Source organism: Panthera onca, chromosome C1 (genome assembly GCF_046562875.1).
Source record: "Panthera onca isolate mPanOnc1 chromosome C1, mPanOnc1 haplotype 2, whole genome shotgun sequence".
In the NCBI taxonomy this organism is placed as follows: Eukaryota; Metazoa; Chordata; class Mammalia; order Carnivora; family Felidae; genus Panthera; species Panthera onca.
In genome coordinates this window covers 115230044-115246972 of record NC_138346.1, presented here as the reverse complement: position 1 = coordinate 115246972, position 16929 = coordinate 115230044, and the positions used below count along the sequence as shown (strand labels likewise).

The 16929-nt window shown below is 42.2% G+C and overlaps 1 protein-coding gene and 1 pseudogene across 3 annotated transcripts in view; one reads left to right on the top strand and one right to left on the bottom strand.

Moving 5' to 3' along the window:
* The window catches only part of THEM4 (thioesterase superfamily member 4), a 34784-nt gene extending 27332 nt beyond the window's left edge, over positions 1-7452 (bottom strand). For both annotated transcript variants that reach the window (XR_013557352.2, XM_060622845.3), the window contains exon 1: positions 7100-7452. Coding sequence is in view for 1 of the 2 variants with exons in the window: in XM_060622845.3 (XP_060478828.2) it covers positions 7100-7261 (162 nt within the window). In the remaining variant the exon portion in view is untranslated. The remainder of the gene's footprint in view (positions 1-7099) is intronic.
* Positions 7453-7574: 122 nt separating this feature from the next.
* LOC132671719 (phospholipid hydroperoxide glutathione peroxidase pseudogene) overlaps positions 7575-16929 on the top strand; it is a 68738-nt pseudogene continuing 59383 nt past the window's right edge. Inside the window, exon 1 of the transcript XR_013557354.1 lies at positions 7575-7666. The product of XR_013557354.1 is annotated as a phospholipid hydroperoxide glutathione peroxidase pseudogene (transcript). The remainder of the gene's footprint in view (positions 7667-16929) is intronic.

Here is a 16929-nt window from a genome sequence, read left to right as displayed (position 1 = left end):
AAGGATGCTTGGGTAAATAAGACTAGGACCCCAAGAGAGACAGGGGAGTGCAAAGGCACCCAGACTAGGCCCCCAATACAAAGGTATATGAGGTAAGCAAGGTTAGGCGTTCAGGGCAAAAATGTCCCCCAATTTAGTACTATAGCAGAAAGCTGCTTTCACAGGAGGAAAGGACCAAGCTAGGTAAACAGGTAAATTGGGCTATAGACTGCTATGCTGTAGGTGAAGCTGCCCAGAGCGGAGATGATTAACAAAAGAAAGGTGCCTCATTAACTCTGAGGTCACTTGTCCTACCTGTCTCATCCCCTAAGGCTAGCTAATGCTGGAAGCCGAGCTATCCTAGCCTGATGGCAAGGCCCTTGCTGTGGATGGATTGGGACTGTAAGGCAGCCCACTGACAGTGAAGCTTCTTGTACTCCCGCTTTTAGGTGATTTGGCCTTAATAAAAGTACCTGGGGTATTGTCTGTGGGGGAATTGCCCTCGACAGGCCCCCTGGGAAAAGAACCATTAGAAAAGAAAAATAGGTTCCTCAAGGAAATTGTGCAGCCCCACATTTAGCCCTTGCTACTCCTTGTGAAGACTCCTCTACCTAAAGGAAGAATAGCCTCATACATTTGCCAGCATAGGGACATATGAATTTAAAAGCCCCACTCCAGCAACTAAGGAGTGTATCTACGGGCACAAGTTACTCTAACCCCTAGGCCCACTTGGCCCCCAGGAGGCATTTCAGATGCTGATTGAACCTAGTCGGTTAAAGTACAGAATGGTTCATTAGTTCCTAGGTACACTGTCCCTCTGAGAATGCATAAGGCGTGGGTTCCTAAGGCCCTTTTGGCCCCCTCCTGGCACCTTGGACCAAGGCGAACACTTTTGTTCCTCAAACCACAAAAGGTTCAGGGAAACAACTAAGGGGTCATGTCCCTGTAACTCTTCCACTTGAGGTGTTGAGAGATAGATGACCTTTCATGAAAACAGCAAAGCAAATGCTTTACAGATTATAGATAAATGTAGATACATAATGAAACTAATGTAAGACATTAATCTTAAAGGGCAGGAGGGAACATTATGAGAAAATAACCATGTTATTTCTTAAAGGTTGATTAGACATAGGAACATTTTTAGAATTAGGTAATGTTAGAAAAACATAGATGACGTATGCTACAAGGAAATCACTAGCAAATATAATGCTATGTTTGCCACAATAAATCAGCCAGTTCAACACACTGCTGTTGTTTGTGTCCATTATTTTTGTTTTTTTATTTTAGTTTTATTTTCACTTTTTCGCTGATGCCGTTCATCCTTCGGGAATCCCTGGACCTGCTAGAGCTGGACTCCGGCAAGCTAAGATAAACAGAGGTGGTGCCTCATGTCCACTGTAAACAACCTTCTGCCTGGTGTCAGGATTTTGTTTTGTATTAACCCAAACCCCTAACCCCGAATACCTTCAAGACCCCTTTTCCCTCACGTCCTCCAGTTAATGTTCAGTTTCATTGTTTCTTTGTGCACGTCCATCACCATGTTTGTAAGCCTTCTGATCCTAATAAAAATGGGGCAAGGACACTTATTCGGGGCTCTTGTCTTTTCCCGGACATTAGCCATCTCTTGCATTTTAATCCTGTGTCCCGCTCACTTGCTAGACAAGAGAGAACTTTAGCCTTAGAGTCTACGACAGAAACAGGCTTGGCTGTGAGAAACTTCCACACTAAGCTAGTTGGCCTGAACTGATCTGTATCTGCAGTACTCCAAAATGACAAGATGTGATCTGGTCATCATATGACAAATAGTGAGAAGGACCAAGACTGGATCTGAGACCCTGCGTGGAGGATTTTAGAGGTAACCCAAGTGAAAAATTATGACTGCATGAAGCAGAACTTGGTGGTCATTTTGATGAGAAAGGGAAGAGGAAAAACACAAGCACCCACCCCAGGTTTCTGAATTGTGCAACACAGTGAGTGACAGAACCAATTACCAAGAAAGAGATATAAAGAGGAGGAGGAGGTTGGGGGGACAGGTGCTTGGGTTCATAGTAACCACAGCTTCCACCCATGCTATTTCTCTGCAGCACTGAGCAACACTAACACTCCTGTGCCCAGGAAGCAAGTGGAATGGTGCAGAGGCCCTGGAAGGGGACAAAGTGTGACTTAACTAAGAGGAGCAGGACAAAGCAAAGCACCAGAAAGGGAAATTGGTTCTTTTGACTTTGGCAGAAATCTTGGAACATTTAAGATCACAGAAGCTATCAGCTCTGTGGCATTAGACTTCCAGCCACCTATGTCAATTCAGATTGAATGGATCTACAACACTAGGACAACACCCTGAAACCAAAACAGCAAGGCTGTGCTATGACGGCAGAAGCAGCCCACCAGACTTCTGCTGACACCTCGCTGGCTCTCATCCTGGCTGGATGGGGACACTATAGGTGGCCTGTCTCAAAAACTCTACAGAATTAAAAATGTCTTGGCTGAACAGAAAAAGCATCAACTTCACAGAGGAAATGTGAGCAGGATCAGACTGCTCCACTCCCTGGCCCAAAATGTGTACCCTTATTTTTTCCTTATGGCTTTGAATTCACTCATCTTTAGAACCCAGCTCAGAAAATTTGGGAAAGAAAAAACAATTTTAAAAAATCCACCCATTATCTATTATCTATCTTAAGAAAAACAATGTTAAAATTTTGATGTCTCTCTACCAACTTTTGTTAAATGTAATCTTTCTTAATAAACTTGTAATTTCAGTAAGAGATTTTTTTTTCTGCCTCACCACTTAAAAGTATTTAGTGCCCACTTTCTCATGTCCTTAATCTCAACTATCACCATTTTCAACAGAATATAATCCTTTAAACTAATTAACTTAGCCATTTAAAGTGTTACCAGGGGCACCTGGGTGGCTCACTTGGTTAAGCATCGGACTTCAGTTCGGCTCAGGTCATGATCTTGTTGGGCTCTGTGCTGACAGCTTGGAGCCTGCTTCAGATTCTGTGTGTGTGTCTCTCTCTGACCCTTCCCTGCTCACACTCTCTCTTTCTCTTTCTCAAAAATAAACAAACATTAAAAACATTTAAAAACAAACAAAAATAAAACTGTTTCCAATTTTTTTGCTGCTTTAAATGAAAATGTTCATTAGAACATTATGAAAATAGCTTTTTCTCTATTTTGGATTATTTCCTTAGAATCCAGTCTCAATCACGTGGCTTTTAAAGTACATGAATTCTGGGGCATCTGGGTGGCTCAATTGGTTGGTTAAGCAACCAACTCTTGATTTTGGCTCAGGACATGATCTCAAGGTTCCTTAGTTCGAGCCCCATGTTGGGCTCTGTGCTGACAGGACAGGGCCTGCTTGAGATTCTCTTTCTCCTTTTTCTGTCCCTCCCCTGCTTGCAAGGGCGCGCGCACACACACACACACACACACACTCTCTCTCTCTCTCTCTCTCAAAAAAATTAAAGCACATGAATTCTGGTAATAACTAACAGATACAAGTAATCACAGATAAAATATGGACTGACCAACATATATCAGTTGAAAGGTAGAATAGAATGTGTAGGATTTGGCCCATCCCTAGGTCTCATCTTAAACAGGCAACTGTAGGATGGATCAGTCCCAGCATCCTTTTAAGGACCAGGGTGATAGAGATAACTCAAGAATGACTCCGTTGGCTGTGGGCTCTCCTACCTGATTTCAACTTTGAAAGTGTGGGATTCAACTAAATGCAGTAACTTTTTAAAATCTGCTATACACTTGGCTCTATGCCAGCAACTGGTTAAGACAAAGAGAGAAGACTTAGGCTCTGCCCTCAAGTGCTTGCAGCCTCGGATGTGAAAAATACCCTAACAGAGGTACATACAGACATAGGAGGGACACTCAGGGAAAACTTCAAAAAGATGAGGACTGATGGAGTGATTTCTAAAGGATACAAAGTTCACTAAAGAGAAAGAGAATGTTGCACCAAGCAAAGGTGTAGAGAGATGACACAACCGTGTGACACCTTGGGGGCACTGCCAGGATTTCAGTCTTCATGGATGTAAGGCGCAAAGAGAATAGCAGCCAGATGTGGACTGCAACGTGGAAGATGAAACACACCGCAGAGGCTCTTTGGCCTTAACACAGGGTTTAGATTTCATCTGCTAGGTCAATGTTTTCCAAAGGCCAAAATGAAAGATGATTTTAGGTGGCACAAGGACAATGACTTATGTATTTTTAAATGCATATTATCAAAGGACATAAATAACACATCACACTTGTGACTTCATAAGTTATTCCTCAGGATAAAGCTCATTAAAGAAAGGTAGTCTTTATGGGAATGCAAGCTGGTGCAGCCACTCTGAAAAACAGTATGGAGGTTCCTCAAAAAACTAAAAATAGAACTACCCTACAACCCAGCAATTGCACTACTAGGCTTTTACCCATAGGATACAGGTGTGCTGTTTTGAAGGGACACATGCACCCCCATGTTTATAGCAGCACTATCAACAATAGCCAAAGCATGCAAAGAGCCCAAATGTCCATCGATAGATGAATGTATAAAGAATATGTGGTATATATGTACAATGGAGTATTACCTGGCAATCAAAAAGAATGAAATCTTGCCATTTGCAACTACATGGATGGAACCGGAGGATATTATGCTAGGAGAAATTAGAGAAAGACAAAAATCATATGACTTCACTCGTATGAGGACTTTAAGAGACAAAACAGATTAACATGAGGGAAGGGAAACAAAAATAATATAAAAACAGGGAGGGGGACAAAACATAAGAGACTCATAAATATGGAGAACAAACTGAGGGGCACTGGAGGGGTTGTGGGAGGGGGGATGGGCTAAATGGGTAAGGGCACTAAGGAACCTACTCCTGAAATCATTGTTGCACTATATGCTAATTTGGATGTAAAATAAAAAATAAATAAGAAAAAGAAAAGAAAGGTAGTCTTTAAAAAATCATGAAGGTGGCATTTGAATGATAAAACACTTTTTTCCACTATGGGGAGCCTTACAAAGTTTTAAGCAAAGCAGTAACATGAATTTAGGTTTCAAAAACCTCTCTCTGTTGTAAAGGATGAATTCCAAGGTGAGAAGAATGGCCCGGAAAGCAGTTAAAAGACTGACGCCAAGATCCAGGTGAGATATGATTAGAAGTTGAACTAGGTGGAGAGAAATGAAAAAAAAAAAAAAAAAAAAAAAAAAAAAAAAAAAAAGATTTAAAAAACATTTAAGATACTGGGAACAAGGAACGTGGAGAGAGACTGATCATGGGGAAAGAGAAGTAGGAGAGCCTTGGATGATGCAATCTGCTTTGCAGATTAGGGTGGGAAGAAGAAAGGAGGTTTTTGTTAGTGTTTGTGTGTGTGTTAGGAGGGGGAAGTGTAGAAGTGGATCTATTAATTTTAGTTACAGGCATGTTGAGTTTAGGTTCTCAGATGAACAGTGTGATGTGAGAAATAAAAACAATGAAAGTTTCAGTTCAAGGGGGTGAAAACTAAGAGATACCTGATGTAAAGTCACTTGTAAATTTTCAGCACACTGTATTACATGAGGGATAAATGTTAGGGACAAACATTACCTTTTGTAGCCCTTGGAAGAGGAAAAGTCTTACTTGATCTTTGGTAATATATTTTTCAGGTGGGGCTCGTTAACTGCAGTTATGACTTTTTTTTTAAAGTAATCTCTACACCCAACATAGAGCTAGAGTTCACCACCCAAGATCAAGAGTTGCATGCTCTACTGATTGAGCCAGCCTGGTGCCCCAAGTTATGACTTCTTTTTAATATGTCTCCTTTTAAGATTCAGTTACTGAACAGAAAGAAAAGACTCACAAAGCCTATAAATACTACTATTAAATATTCTCAACACAGATTACAAGGCACCGACTAATTAAAGAAAGGAATTACCTTTGTTGTTGTGAGAGGGGCACTGGACATTATCTTTTCCCAAGTGAAAGATGGTATTGGGTTAATAACCAATCTGCACATTATTCCTTTTTTTGGGTTTGTTTGTTAATTTGAGAGAGAGTGAGAGAGTGCACATGAACAGGGGAGACAGGCAGAGGGAGAGACAGAGAATCCTAAGCAGGCTTCATGCCCAGCATGGAGCCCTATGCAGAGCTTGATACCACACCCTGGGATCATTACCTGAGCAAAAATCAAGAGTCCCACACTCAACCACTGAGCCACCCAGGCACCTTCGCCCACGTTATTCTTTAAAAGGTACAAGAAAGAGCTCAATACAGAGCTGTTCCCTCCTCTATGTTCCTTTAGTACTTCATTTTAGCATACAGTACATTTTTAAAAAATGTTTTATTTATTTTTGGGAGAGAGCTCACAAAGAGAGTTGCGAGCAGCGGCGGGGCAGAGAGAGAGGGAGACAGAGGACCCCAAGCGGGCTCCCCGTGACAGCAGTGAGCCCCACTTGGGGCTTGAACTCACAAACCGTTAGATCATGACCTGAGCTGAACAGAGGCTCAACCTACTGAGTCACCCAGTTGCGCCAGTACATTTTTTTTTTTAATTTTACAATCTCATCTTTTTCTCCCAAACTCAACTGAGAGTTTTCTTACTTGTCATAAAGACATCATCAGAGACTAATGCCTTGCATATTGTTGGGGCTTAATTAATATTAATTGACTATGTCAGTGAAGCAAAACATAGGAACACCAGAACAAGCAATATTACCTCATTTTAATCTTACAACAACCTCACCAAAAGTGACAAACTGGTTTGAGGATACAATTTTCCGTCAAGCAGAGACGATTAGGATGAACCTCTAGGGAGAAACACTGCTCTTCTTGCGACCCTACAATGTGATGGTCAAGAGCCGGAGTGCTAAGTCAGACTCCAGCTCCACCAGGCGCCTGCTGTGACCTCGCCCGAACCATGACCCCTTCTTTATTGGTCATCAGTAGCAGCGGGATTTCCCGACCTAATGGCCAGAATCCAGCATCCAGCACGCTGCTTCATACCGGAGTCCCCTCCCTGTCCCTCTCCGTCTTTGAACCTCAGGACTGTAAGTAAGCGACCCCTGCTAAAACCGACGCCTCTGGGGCTGACGTTAGCGTTTACTCTACGGTCAGCGGGCTGATCAACATTCCGGCGCAGTCGTCCTCACCGGGTCACCCCTGACGCAGCCTGGCTTGGCCGCCCGCTCCCGCCGCCCGGCTCCGGGATTCACCCGCGGCGACCACGGGTCCTTCGCCGGCAGAGGCGCGCCTCCGGGCAGGCCGCGCTGAACCGCAAGCGTGCGCAGTCGTGAGACGCAGCTCCGCAGCATGGCTCCGAAAGCGATCAAGGCTCGGGTCCGGATTAGTGCTGGGCCCCCTCACGCCCGCTCCTCCCCATTCACCGAAGGGGCACGTGACCCCGGCGCGCTCCTAGAGGCGGGCGGGGCAGCGGCTTTTGATCTCGTTAGACTCGGCGCCCCCAAGGGGGCAGCCAGCCTTAACCACTTCCCCCGCCCGCCAGACCGCTGGGGCGCAGAGGAGGTAGGCCGGCCTCCCGCGCTAGGCCCGGGAGGCGGGGAGAACGGGCGGCCCCGCCCCACCCCGCCCCTCCTCCACCGCGGTTGCAGCCCATCCCCCTGCAGCTTCCGCGCCCTCCGGCTTCGCGCTTTGGCGCTTTGCGCAATCGTGTTCCCAAGCAGCCTCCTGCTCTTAAGAAGACTTAGGACTCTTGGCAGGTAGGAGCGCACACGAGAAGTGTAGGAATAAGGGCTTGTAGGCCACAGACACGTACCTGGGATCGGGTTGGTACTGATTTGTAGAGAGCCTTCCGGCTGCTAAAAGGGCATTTATACGTTTAAAATGCTCCTTTTCTGCCTCTTCCGCTGCCCCTCGTTCCGCGCCCCCTTAAATCCCGGGGCAGAACTAAAAGTTGAAGTCAGGCTGTTTTCAAATGGAGGAACTCGTAGGATGTGTTCGTCGCTAGCTTTGGAAACAGACCTGAGCTCAAACCCCTTCCCACCTGACACCATGTATGGACTCTTCCGTTGCACCTGGCCTCTGTTTCGTCATCTGTTTGTTGCGCGTACTGAAAAAAGTGCACCGAAGAACTTTCTCTTTAATTGGGAGTCACGAAGTTAGAAGTTACCTGGAGTTACCTTGTACTTTCCTTAGGAAACTGCCCCGGGCCAGTGGTGTGCTGGCGCTGGCTCATGGGACCAGACTTAAAAATTCAGAGTTTGGCTAGACGATCCTTAAATACTGCCATTATCAAAACTTAAGTTATGTCGCCTTACAATTAAATAATTAAAAAAAAATTTTTTTTAAATGTATATTTATTTTTGAGAGGGAGAGACACAGAGTGCAGGCAGGGGAGGGGCCAAGAGAGAGGGAGACCCAGAATCCAAAGCAGGCTCCGGGCTCTAAGCTGTCTGCACAGAGCCTGACTCAGGACTCAAACTCAGGAACTGCGAGATCATGACCTGAGCTGATGTCAGATGCTCAACCAACTGAGCCACCTAGGCACTCCACTAAATAAATTATTTTTTTATTTTTTATTTTTTTTAATTTTTTTTTTCAACGTGTTTTATTTATTTTTGGGACAGAGAGAGACAGAGCATGAACGGGGGAGGGGCAGAGAGAGAGGGAGACACAATCAGAAACAGGCTCCAGGCTCTGAGCCATCAGCCCAGAGCCTGACGCGGGGCTCGAACTCACGGACCGCGAGATCGTGACCTGGCTGAAGTCGGACGCTTAACCGACTGCGCCACCCAGGCGCCCCAATAAATTATTTTTTAAACGAAGGTTTTCGGTACTGAAAACTGTAACTTCCTAATTATTTTACTACTATCTGCTCTTGGGGTTGTTCACCTCTATCCTATTTGTGTGGGGGGAATAGTAGGCACAAATCTTCCTAACATCCACTTTCAGTCACATCACCTGGCGGCTTGAAATCCACTGCCTGGGAGTATTCACTCACTGCACATGAGGGCCTCTTCTCTCCCTTTTATTAAACATTTACCAATATACGACAGTCCTCCTACATCCTGAAGTCTTAAGGCTCTAAAAGTTACGTAAGACTCTAAAAGTTACTCGTAATAGTTATTAAAATTGCTGAACAGCCAGCACATGCTCATTACATAGTGTTTTCCCACCAACACACTTCTGTCACTACTCACATAGTAAAGGTGGAACTCGAGGGACCATTACGGGGAAAGATTTATCAGAGATAAATAAACTTGGCTTTGAGCTTGGCGCTAAGTTGAGAGACCCCTCCCCCATTCTACATTTTTTTGGTGAGTGATTGGTATCTATGACACTAATTTCCCATTATTTCAGTACCCTTTGTTGAAAAGCTCTCCTCATTTAATTGTCTTTGCACTTGGATAAAAAATTGATTATCATATACCTTTGGGTATATTGCTGGACTCTGTATTCTGTGCCATTGAGCTAGTTAACTTTCTGTGTGTGTGTGTGTGTGTTTTAAGTTTATTTATTTATTTTGAGAGAGAGGAAGAGAGAGATTCCCAGCAGTTTCCATGTTGTCAGCGCAGAGCCCAACGCGGGCTCCATCCCAGGAACCGTTGAGATCATGACCGGAACTGAAACCAAGCGTTGGACCATTAACGAACTGAGCCACCCAGGTGCCCCAAGCCAGTTCTTTCTGGATGCTAATACCATACTGTGTTTATTTCTATGGCTTCATAATTAGTCTCAAAATTATTTTGAACTTTGTTCTTTTTCAAAGTTGTTTTGGCTATTCTAGAGATATTTTGCATTTCCATATGAATTTTAGAATCAGCTTGTCAATATCTACAAAAAAGAAAAACCTGCTGTGATTTTGACTTGATGTCTCAGCAAATGAAGTCTTCTTATGAATAAGTTGTATTTCATCAGCAGGTCTTCTTATGAACAAAGTTATATCTTCCCATTTATTTAATTCATGTAATTTCTCTCAGCAATGTTTTGTAATGTGGGTCTTGTACATCTTTTGCCATACAGGCATACCTTGTTTTTTTGTGATTCTCTTTATTGGGCTTTGTAGATGTGTTTTTACAGATTGAAGTTTTGTGGCCATCCTACATCGAGCAAGCCTATTGGTGCTTTTAAGATTTTCTCTTTATCACTGTTTTTTGTTTGTTTGTTTGTTTTTTTTAGCAAATTGGTTATGATTTGCCTTGATGTAATGTTTTCATATTTCTTGTGTTTGGGGTTCATTGAGATTCTTGGATCTGTGGATTTATAATTTTCATCAAGTTTGGAGAATCGTAAGCTGTTACTTCTTCAAGTATATTTTCAGTTCTCCCCCCTCTTCCCTTCTTTTAAGGACTCCAAATACTTGTATATTAGGCCACTTTACATTGTCTCTGAGCTTATTGATGCTCTCTTATTCTTTCCAAATCTCATTATTAAAAATCCCTTTTCTTTGTTTTGTTTTCTATAGTTTTTATTGCTATGCCTTCAAGTTCACTAATCTTTTTTCTTCTGAAATATTTAATCTGCTGTTAAAATTTTTTAATTTTATTTATTTCTGAGAGAGAGTGAGAGAGCGTGCACAGGGGAGGGACAGAGAGGGAGGGAGACACAGAATCTGAAGCAGGCTCCAGGCTCCGAGCTGTCAGCACAGAGCCCAACAGAGGGCTGGAACTCACGAATCTCGAGATCTTGACCCGAGCCAAAGTCTGTCACTTACCCGACTGAGCCACCCAGGTGCCTCTACATGAGGCACCATTTCCTGGTTAGAAATTTAGGAGTCACCTTTGACCTCTCCTTGTTCCACAACTCCTCTCCCCATCCAGTTAGCATATACTCTTGAGTATATATAGCGTATACTCTTGAGTTTACCTTGTAATCCAGTTATCTTTATCTTTTATTTCTTTGTGTTGTCTGATTGCTGTGGCTAGGACTTCCAGTACTATGTTAACTAACAGTGGTAAGAGTGGACATCCTTGACTTGTTCCTGACCTTAGGGTAAAGAAAGGCTTTCAGTTTTTCCCCATTGTGTATGATGTTCACTGTGATTTTTTTATATAAGGTCTTTATTATGTTGAAGTATATTCCATCTAGACCTGCTCTGTTGAGGGTTTATCATGAATGGGTATCATGGATGGTTGACTATGTTGTACTTAGTCAAATGCTTTTTTTGCATCTACTGAAATGATCATATGGTTTTTATCCTTTCTCTTGTTGATGAATCACATTGATTGATTTACAAATATTGAACCACACTTGCATCCTGGGAATAAATCCTACTTGATTGTTGTGAATGATTTTTTTTAACGTATTGTTGGATTTGATTTGCTAGTATTTTGTTGAGGATTTTTGCATCAGAGATATTTGGCCTGTACTTCTCTTTTTTGGTGATGTCTTTCTCTAGTTTTGGTATCAGGATAATGCTGGGCTCATAGAACAAATTTGGAATGTTTCCTTCCTCGTCTATTTTTTGGAATAGTTTGATAAGAATAGATATTAATTCTATTTTCTTTAATTTTTTTTACTATTTATTTATTTTGAGAGAGAACATGTATGCACACACGACCCAGGGGAGGGGCAGAGAGAGAGGAGAGAGCATCCCTGGGCTGATAGCGTGGAGCCTGGTTCTGGGCTTGATCCCATGTACTATGAGATCATGACCTGAGCCAAAATCAAGAGTCAGACACTCAACTGACTGAGCCACCCAAGCACACTTTAACTCTTCTTTAAAGGTTTGCTAGAATTCTCCTGTGAAGCCGTCTGGCCCTGGACTTTTGTTTCCTGGAAGTTTTTTTTGATTTCTGATTTAATTTCTTTACTAGCTATTGGTCAGTTCAAGTTTTGTTTCTTCTTGATTCAGTTGTGGTAGGTTGTGTAATTCTAGGAATTTATCCATTTCTTCTAGGTTGTCCAATTTGTTGGCATATAATTTTTCATAATATTCTCTTAAAATAGTTTGTCTTTCTGTGGTGTTGGTTATTTCTCTTCTTTCATTAGTTGTCATAGACTCTGGGTCTAAATTTCTCTCTGGTCTAGTAAGAGAGCAGGACGCAGGATGAAAAGTGAGAATCTTGTCTGGGAAAAGACAACAGCCTGGAATATGTGTCCTTGCCCCATTTTTATTAGGATTGGAAGGCTTACAAACATGGTGATGGACATGCACAAAGAGACAATGAATCAGTGAAAATTAACTCATGGGCATGAGGAAAAAGGGGGTTTTGAAGATATTCAGGATTAGGGGTGTGGGTTAATACAAAACAAAATCTTGGCACCGGGCAGCCGGGCATAGGGTTGTTTACAGTGGACATGAGGCACCACCTCAGTTTATCTTAGCTAGCCTAGGGGATGAGACAGATAGGACACATGACCTCAGGGTTAACAAGACACGTTTCTTTTTTTTTTAAATTTTTTTAATGTTTATTTATTTCTGAGACCGAGAGAGACAGAGCATGAGCAGGGGAGGGGCAGAGGGAGAGGGAGACACAGAATCAGAAGCAGGCTCCAGGCTCTGAGTTGTCAGCGCAGAGCCCGATGTGGGGCTCGAACTCACAGACTGCGAGATCATGACCTGAGCCGAAGTCGGTCGCTCAACCGACTGAGCCACCCAGGCGCCCCAAGACACCTTTCTTTTGTTAATCATCTCTACTGTGGGCAGCATCACCCACAGCGCAGTGCAGTGGTCTATAGCCCTATTTAACTGTTTACCTAACTTGGTTCTTCCCTCCTGTGAAAGCAGCTTTCTGCTGTAGTACTAAATTGGGGGTAATTTTCACCTGGAAGGGCTGATCTTGCTTACCTCATATAGCTTTGTATTGGGGGCCTTTGCATCCCCTCTATATCTTGGGTGCCTTTGCAACCCCCTGCTCTCTCTTGGGGTCTTGATCTTGTTTACCCAAACTCAGGTGTGAGCATCCTATGGCTTTGTACTTCTTTATGCCTTGTTAACCCATTGGTGTAAGCCCAGGGGATTCCTAAGCTTATTCCCCACAATTAGTGATTTTGTTTATTTGACTTCTCTCTTCCTTTTTTTTTTTTTTTAATTGATGAGTCTGGCTAGAGGCTTATCAATTTTGTTGATCTTTTCAAAGAACCAGCTTGTGGTTTCATTGAACAGATCTATTTTTTTTTCAGTTTCTATATCATTTATTTTTGCTCTAATTTTATTATTTCCTTCCTTCTGCTGGTTTTGAGTTTTGTTTCTTGTTTTTCTAGCTCCTTTAGGTATGATTGTGTTGTTTATTTGAGATTTTTCTTGCTTTCTGAAGTAGACCTGTATTGCTATAAACTTCACTTATGAAAAAATGTTCATTTACTTTTGAGAGAGAGAGCATGAGTGTGAGAGGGGGACAGAGGATCTGAAGCAGGCTCTGCACTGACAGCCACAAGCCTGATTCAGGGCTCAAACTCATGAACCATGAGATCATGACCTGAACTGAAGTTGGATGCTCAACTGACTGAGCCACCCAGGAGCCTCTAAACTTCCCTTTTAGAACTCCTTTTGCTGCATCCCAAAGATTTGGGACCATTTTTTTGTTTACGTTTGTTTTCATGTAATTTTTTATTTCTTTAGTTAAAAAATTTTTTTTTAATTTATTTTTTAACCATGTCATTTTTTATTTCTTCTTTGATTTCTTGGTTGACCCATTCATTGTTTGCTTAGCATGTTATTTTACCTCCATGTATTTGTGCTCTTTCCAGGTTTTTTTTTTTCCTGTGGTTCATTTCTAGTTTCATAATGTGGTCAGAAAAGATGGTATGGTATGACTTCAATATTTTTGAATATGTTGAAACTTGTTTTGTGGCCTGATATCTGTGACCTGTGATCTAGTCTGGAGACTGTTCCATGTGCACTCAAAAAGAATGTGTTTTCTGCTGTTTTAGTATAGAATGTTCTGAATATATCTGTTAGATCCATCTGGTCTAATGGGTCATTCAAAACCACTCTTTCCTTGTTGATTTTCTGTTTGCATGATCTGTCCACTGATGTAAGTAGCATGTTAAAATCCCCTGCTATTATTATATTACTATTGATTAGTTCCTTTATTTTTGTTATTAACTGCTTTATGTATTTGGGTGGTTTCATGTTGGGGGCATAAATATTTACAGTTGTTGTATGTATAGTTTGTTGGATGGTCCCCTTTATTATTATATAGTATCCTTTGTCTCTTGTTACAGTTTTGTTTTAACTCTATTTTGTCCAATATAAATATTGCTATCCTGGCTTTCTTTTGACACATATTTGCGTGAGAAATGTTTTTCCATCCCCTCACAGCTGCAGGTGTCTTTGGGTCTGAAATGAGTCTCTTCTGGCAACATATAGATGGGTCTTGTTTTTTTATCCACTCTGTCACCACATGCCTTTTGATTGGGGCATTTAATCCTTTTATATTCAAAGTAATTACTGATAATATGTATTTATTGCCATTTTGTTACTTCTTTTGTGGTTGTTTTTATAGGTTTTCTCTGATAATTTTCTTGCTCTCATGGTTTGCTGGCTTTTTTAGTCATATACTTGGATTCTTTTCTCCTTATTCTTTGCATATCACTGATTTTTGATTTTTGGTTAACCATTAGGTTTTTGATTTTTGGTTAACCATTAGGTTTTTGATTTTTGGTTAACCATTTGGTTAACCATCTTCTGCATATAGTATGCTATATGAAGTTGATGGTTGCTTAAGTTTAAACCCATCATTACTCCTTTCCTTTACCTTTACTCCTTAGGTATATGGTGTCATTTACATCCTTTTATTTTGTGAATCCCTTGACTGATTTTTACAAATTTTTTATTTTTACTGCTTTTGTGCTTCCTATTTTTCATCCTCTCACTTATGGTCTTCGTTTCTACTCAGGGATCCCCTTAATATTTCTTGTGGGTCTGGTTTAGTAGTCATGAATTCCTTAAGTTTTTGTTTGTCTGAGAAACTCTTTACCTCTCCTATTCTGAGTGACAGCGTTGCTGGATGAGTATTCTTTGCTGCACCTTTTTCCCTTTCAGCACTTTGAATATATCCTGCCTAGGAAGGATGCATTCTTGAATTGTTTTCCCCAGGGCAGTGCACCAAAGTGAGATTCTGGATGGCAAAGGGTGCACGTTGATGGGGGGGGGGGGGGGGGGGGAGACAGGGGGTGAAGAAAGGGGTGGTTAGAAAGAGGACCACTCCAGGCAGATGCAATTCACGTTGCGTTGTTACTATGTTGATGTGGTATCTAGAGGTGTTGGGTGGTTTTCATAGTCATTTTAACCAAGTGGCAAGGGAAAGAGTTCTGTCCTCAGTGGCCAGGACTCTGTCTTTCTATTGTATTTTTTTTTTTTTTTTTTCATTGCCATTTTCTAACTGTCATATGCTCTGGTCATATTGGGTCCCCTTTCGGGGACTACCCTAGGTTCTTTCCTGCCTCAGGCCTTCTTGTATGTTGTTCCTCTGCTGGCAGTGCTCTTATCCCCAACTCTTCACCTTGCTAACTCCAGCTAATCCTCTGGTGTCAGCATAATTGTCACTTAGTGACACCTTCCTTGACCAAGTGTGTCAGAGGCAATGCTAGGTGCTTTACAGTCAGTATTTAATCTGAATTAGGTCCTCATGATGTTCTCTCACAGTAGCTCTGATTTTTCCTTTCAAGCACTTAGTATAGTTTGTAATTAAGTAGATATTCGTGTGCCCTCTGCCTCCCTCAGGAGGCCGTGCTTTCTCTCCGTCTCCAAGCTCAGCCCTGCATCTCCAGCGCCTGGCACAGTTACTGATAGATCATGGCACTCAGAAAATAGTTGTTGGATGAACAAATAAACAGGAAACATTTGGAAAGAGGCTGGGGACTCTTCCTCTCTCAACCCACCTCTCTAGATTATCTCATCAATTCCCATGGATTTAAACACTGTCTATATATATGCTGATGCTTCCAACTTTTTATCTCTGATTCAAAGCTCTCTTCACTTAGTCATTAGGATAATTGTGTGGGATAACCATTATTACCCCTATTTTACAGATGAAACACAGAGAAAATTATATGTCCTGGTGCTATCATCAAAGAGAGGGTTTCTTAGATGTTAGGATGCACTCCTAAAAAGGTTCTGCCATGTCGTTCTTTTCACAGAGTGCTGGGTCAGTCTTTTTCAACATTGCTTTTGTCAATTTCAGAATTAAAGGCTCCCATAAGATTTGTTATGGTAAAGACACCTGGATTGATGGATCCACCCAAGCTTTTAGATGAAGATTCTGGTAGTGAGTGGGGTCGACTACTCTGGATAAACAGTGTTCTTTACAGAATTGTATTTTAAGAAAGCTTAAAATTGCTTGGTATGCCATGACTAATTAAAAGCACCATTTATAAATACTTATAAATACTCAATACGGATTGATTTTGAGGCACCAACATGTGACTAAAGAAACAAATCTACTTCCGTAGTTGTGGGATTACTGTAGGCCATACTTTCTTTGCTACAGTATGAAACCATTTAGGATTAGACACTAGCCCAAATGCCTTAAGAGTCTTGAAAAGGGAAGCTGCAATAGGTTAATAATGAAACTGTCCCTGTGTAAGTCACTAAGTCCCTGAGCAGGTGAAGTCTGAGGTAAGTCTTGTGGGGCCAATGGGAGTTGGCCCAGTAGGTGAAGCAGGAGAGGGCAGGTGCAGGTGCAGGGTCTCCAGGAGCAGTTCCCAATGCCAGAGGACAGCATGGAATCACTTGGCAAGTCCAGGGAACCATCAGTGGTTTCTGTGGGGGTTGGACATCGGTTAGGAAGGGGATGTAGGAAGAGATGAGGGTGGGGCAGCAGGTGGGGCTTTCAGGATCCTAAAGAACCATCACCACCCACACTAATGTGGTGGTGCTTACCCTAGGCAGTGGGGAGCCACAAGAGGCCTGTTAGCAGAGGAATGACATTATCTGGCCTAGATTTAAAAAAGAAAATGATCACCACGGAGACTATGTGGAAATTGCATTTGAATCAGGGATATGCTTGAGAGCTGTCTGGGGGCTGGGTGTCAGTGAGGGGGGTTAGCGATGGATGCGACCCAGGGCCTGAAGAAA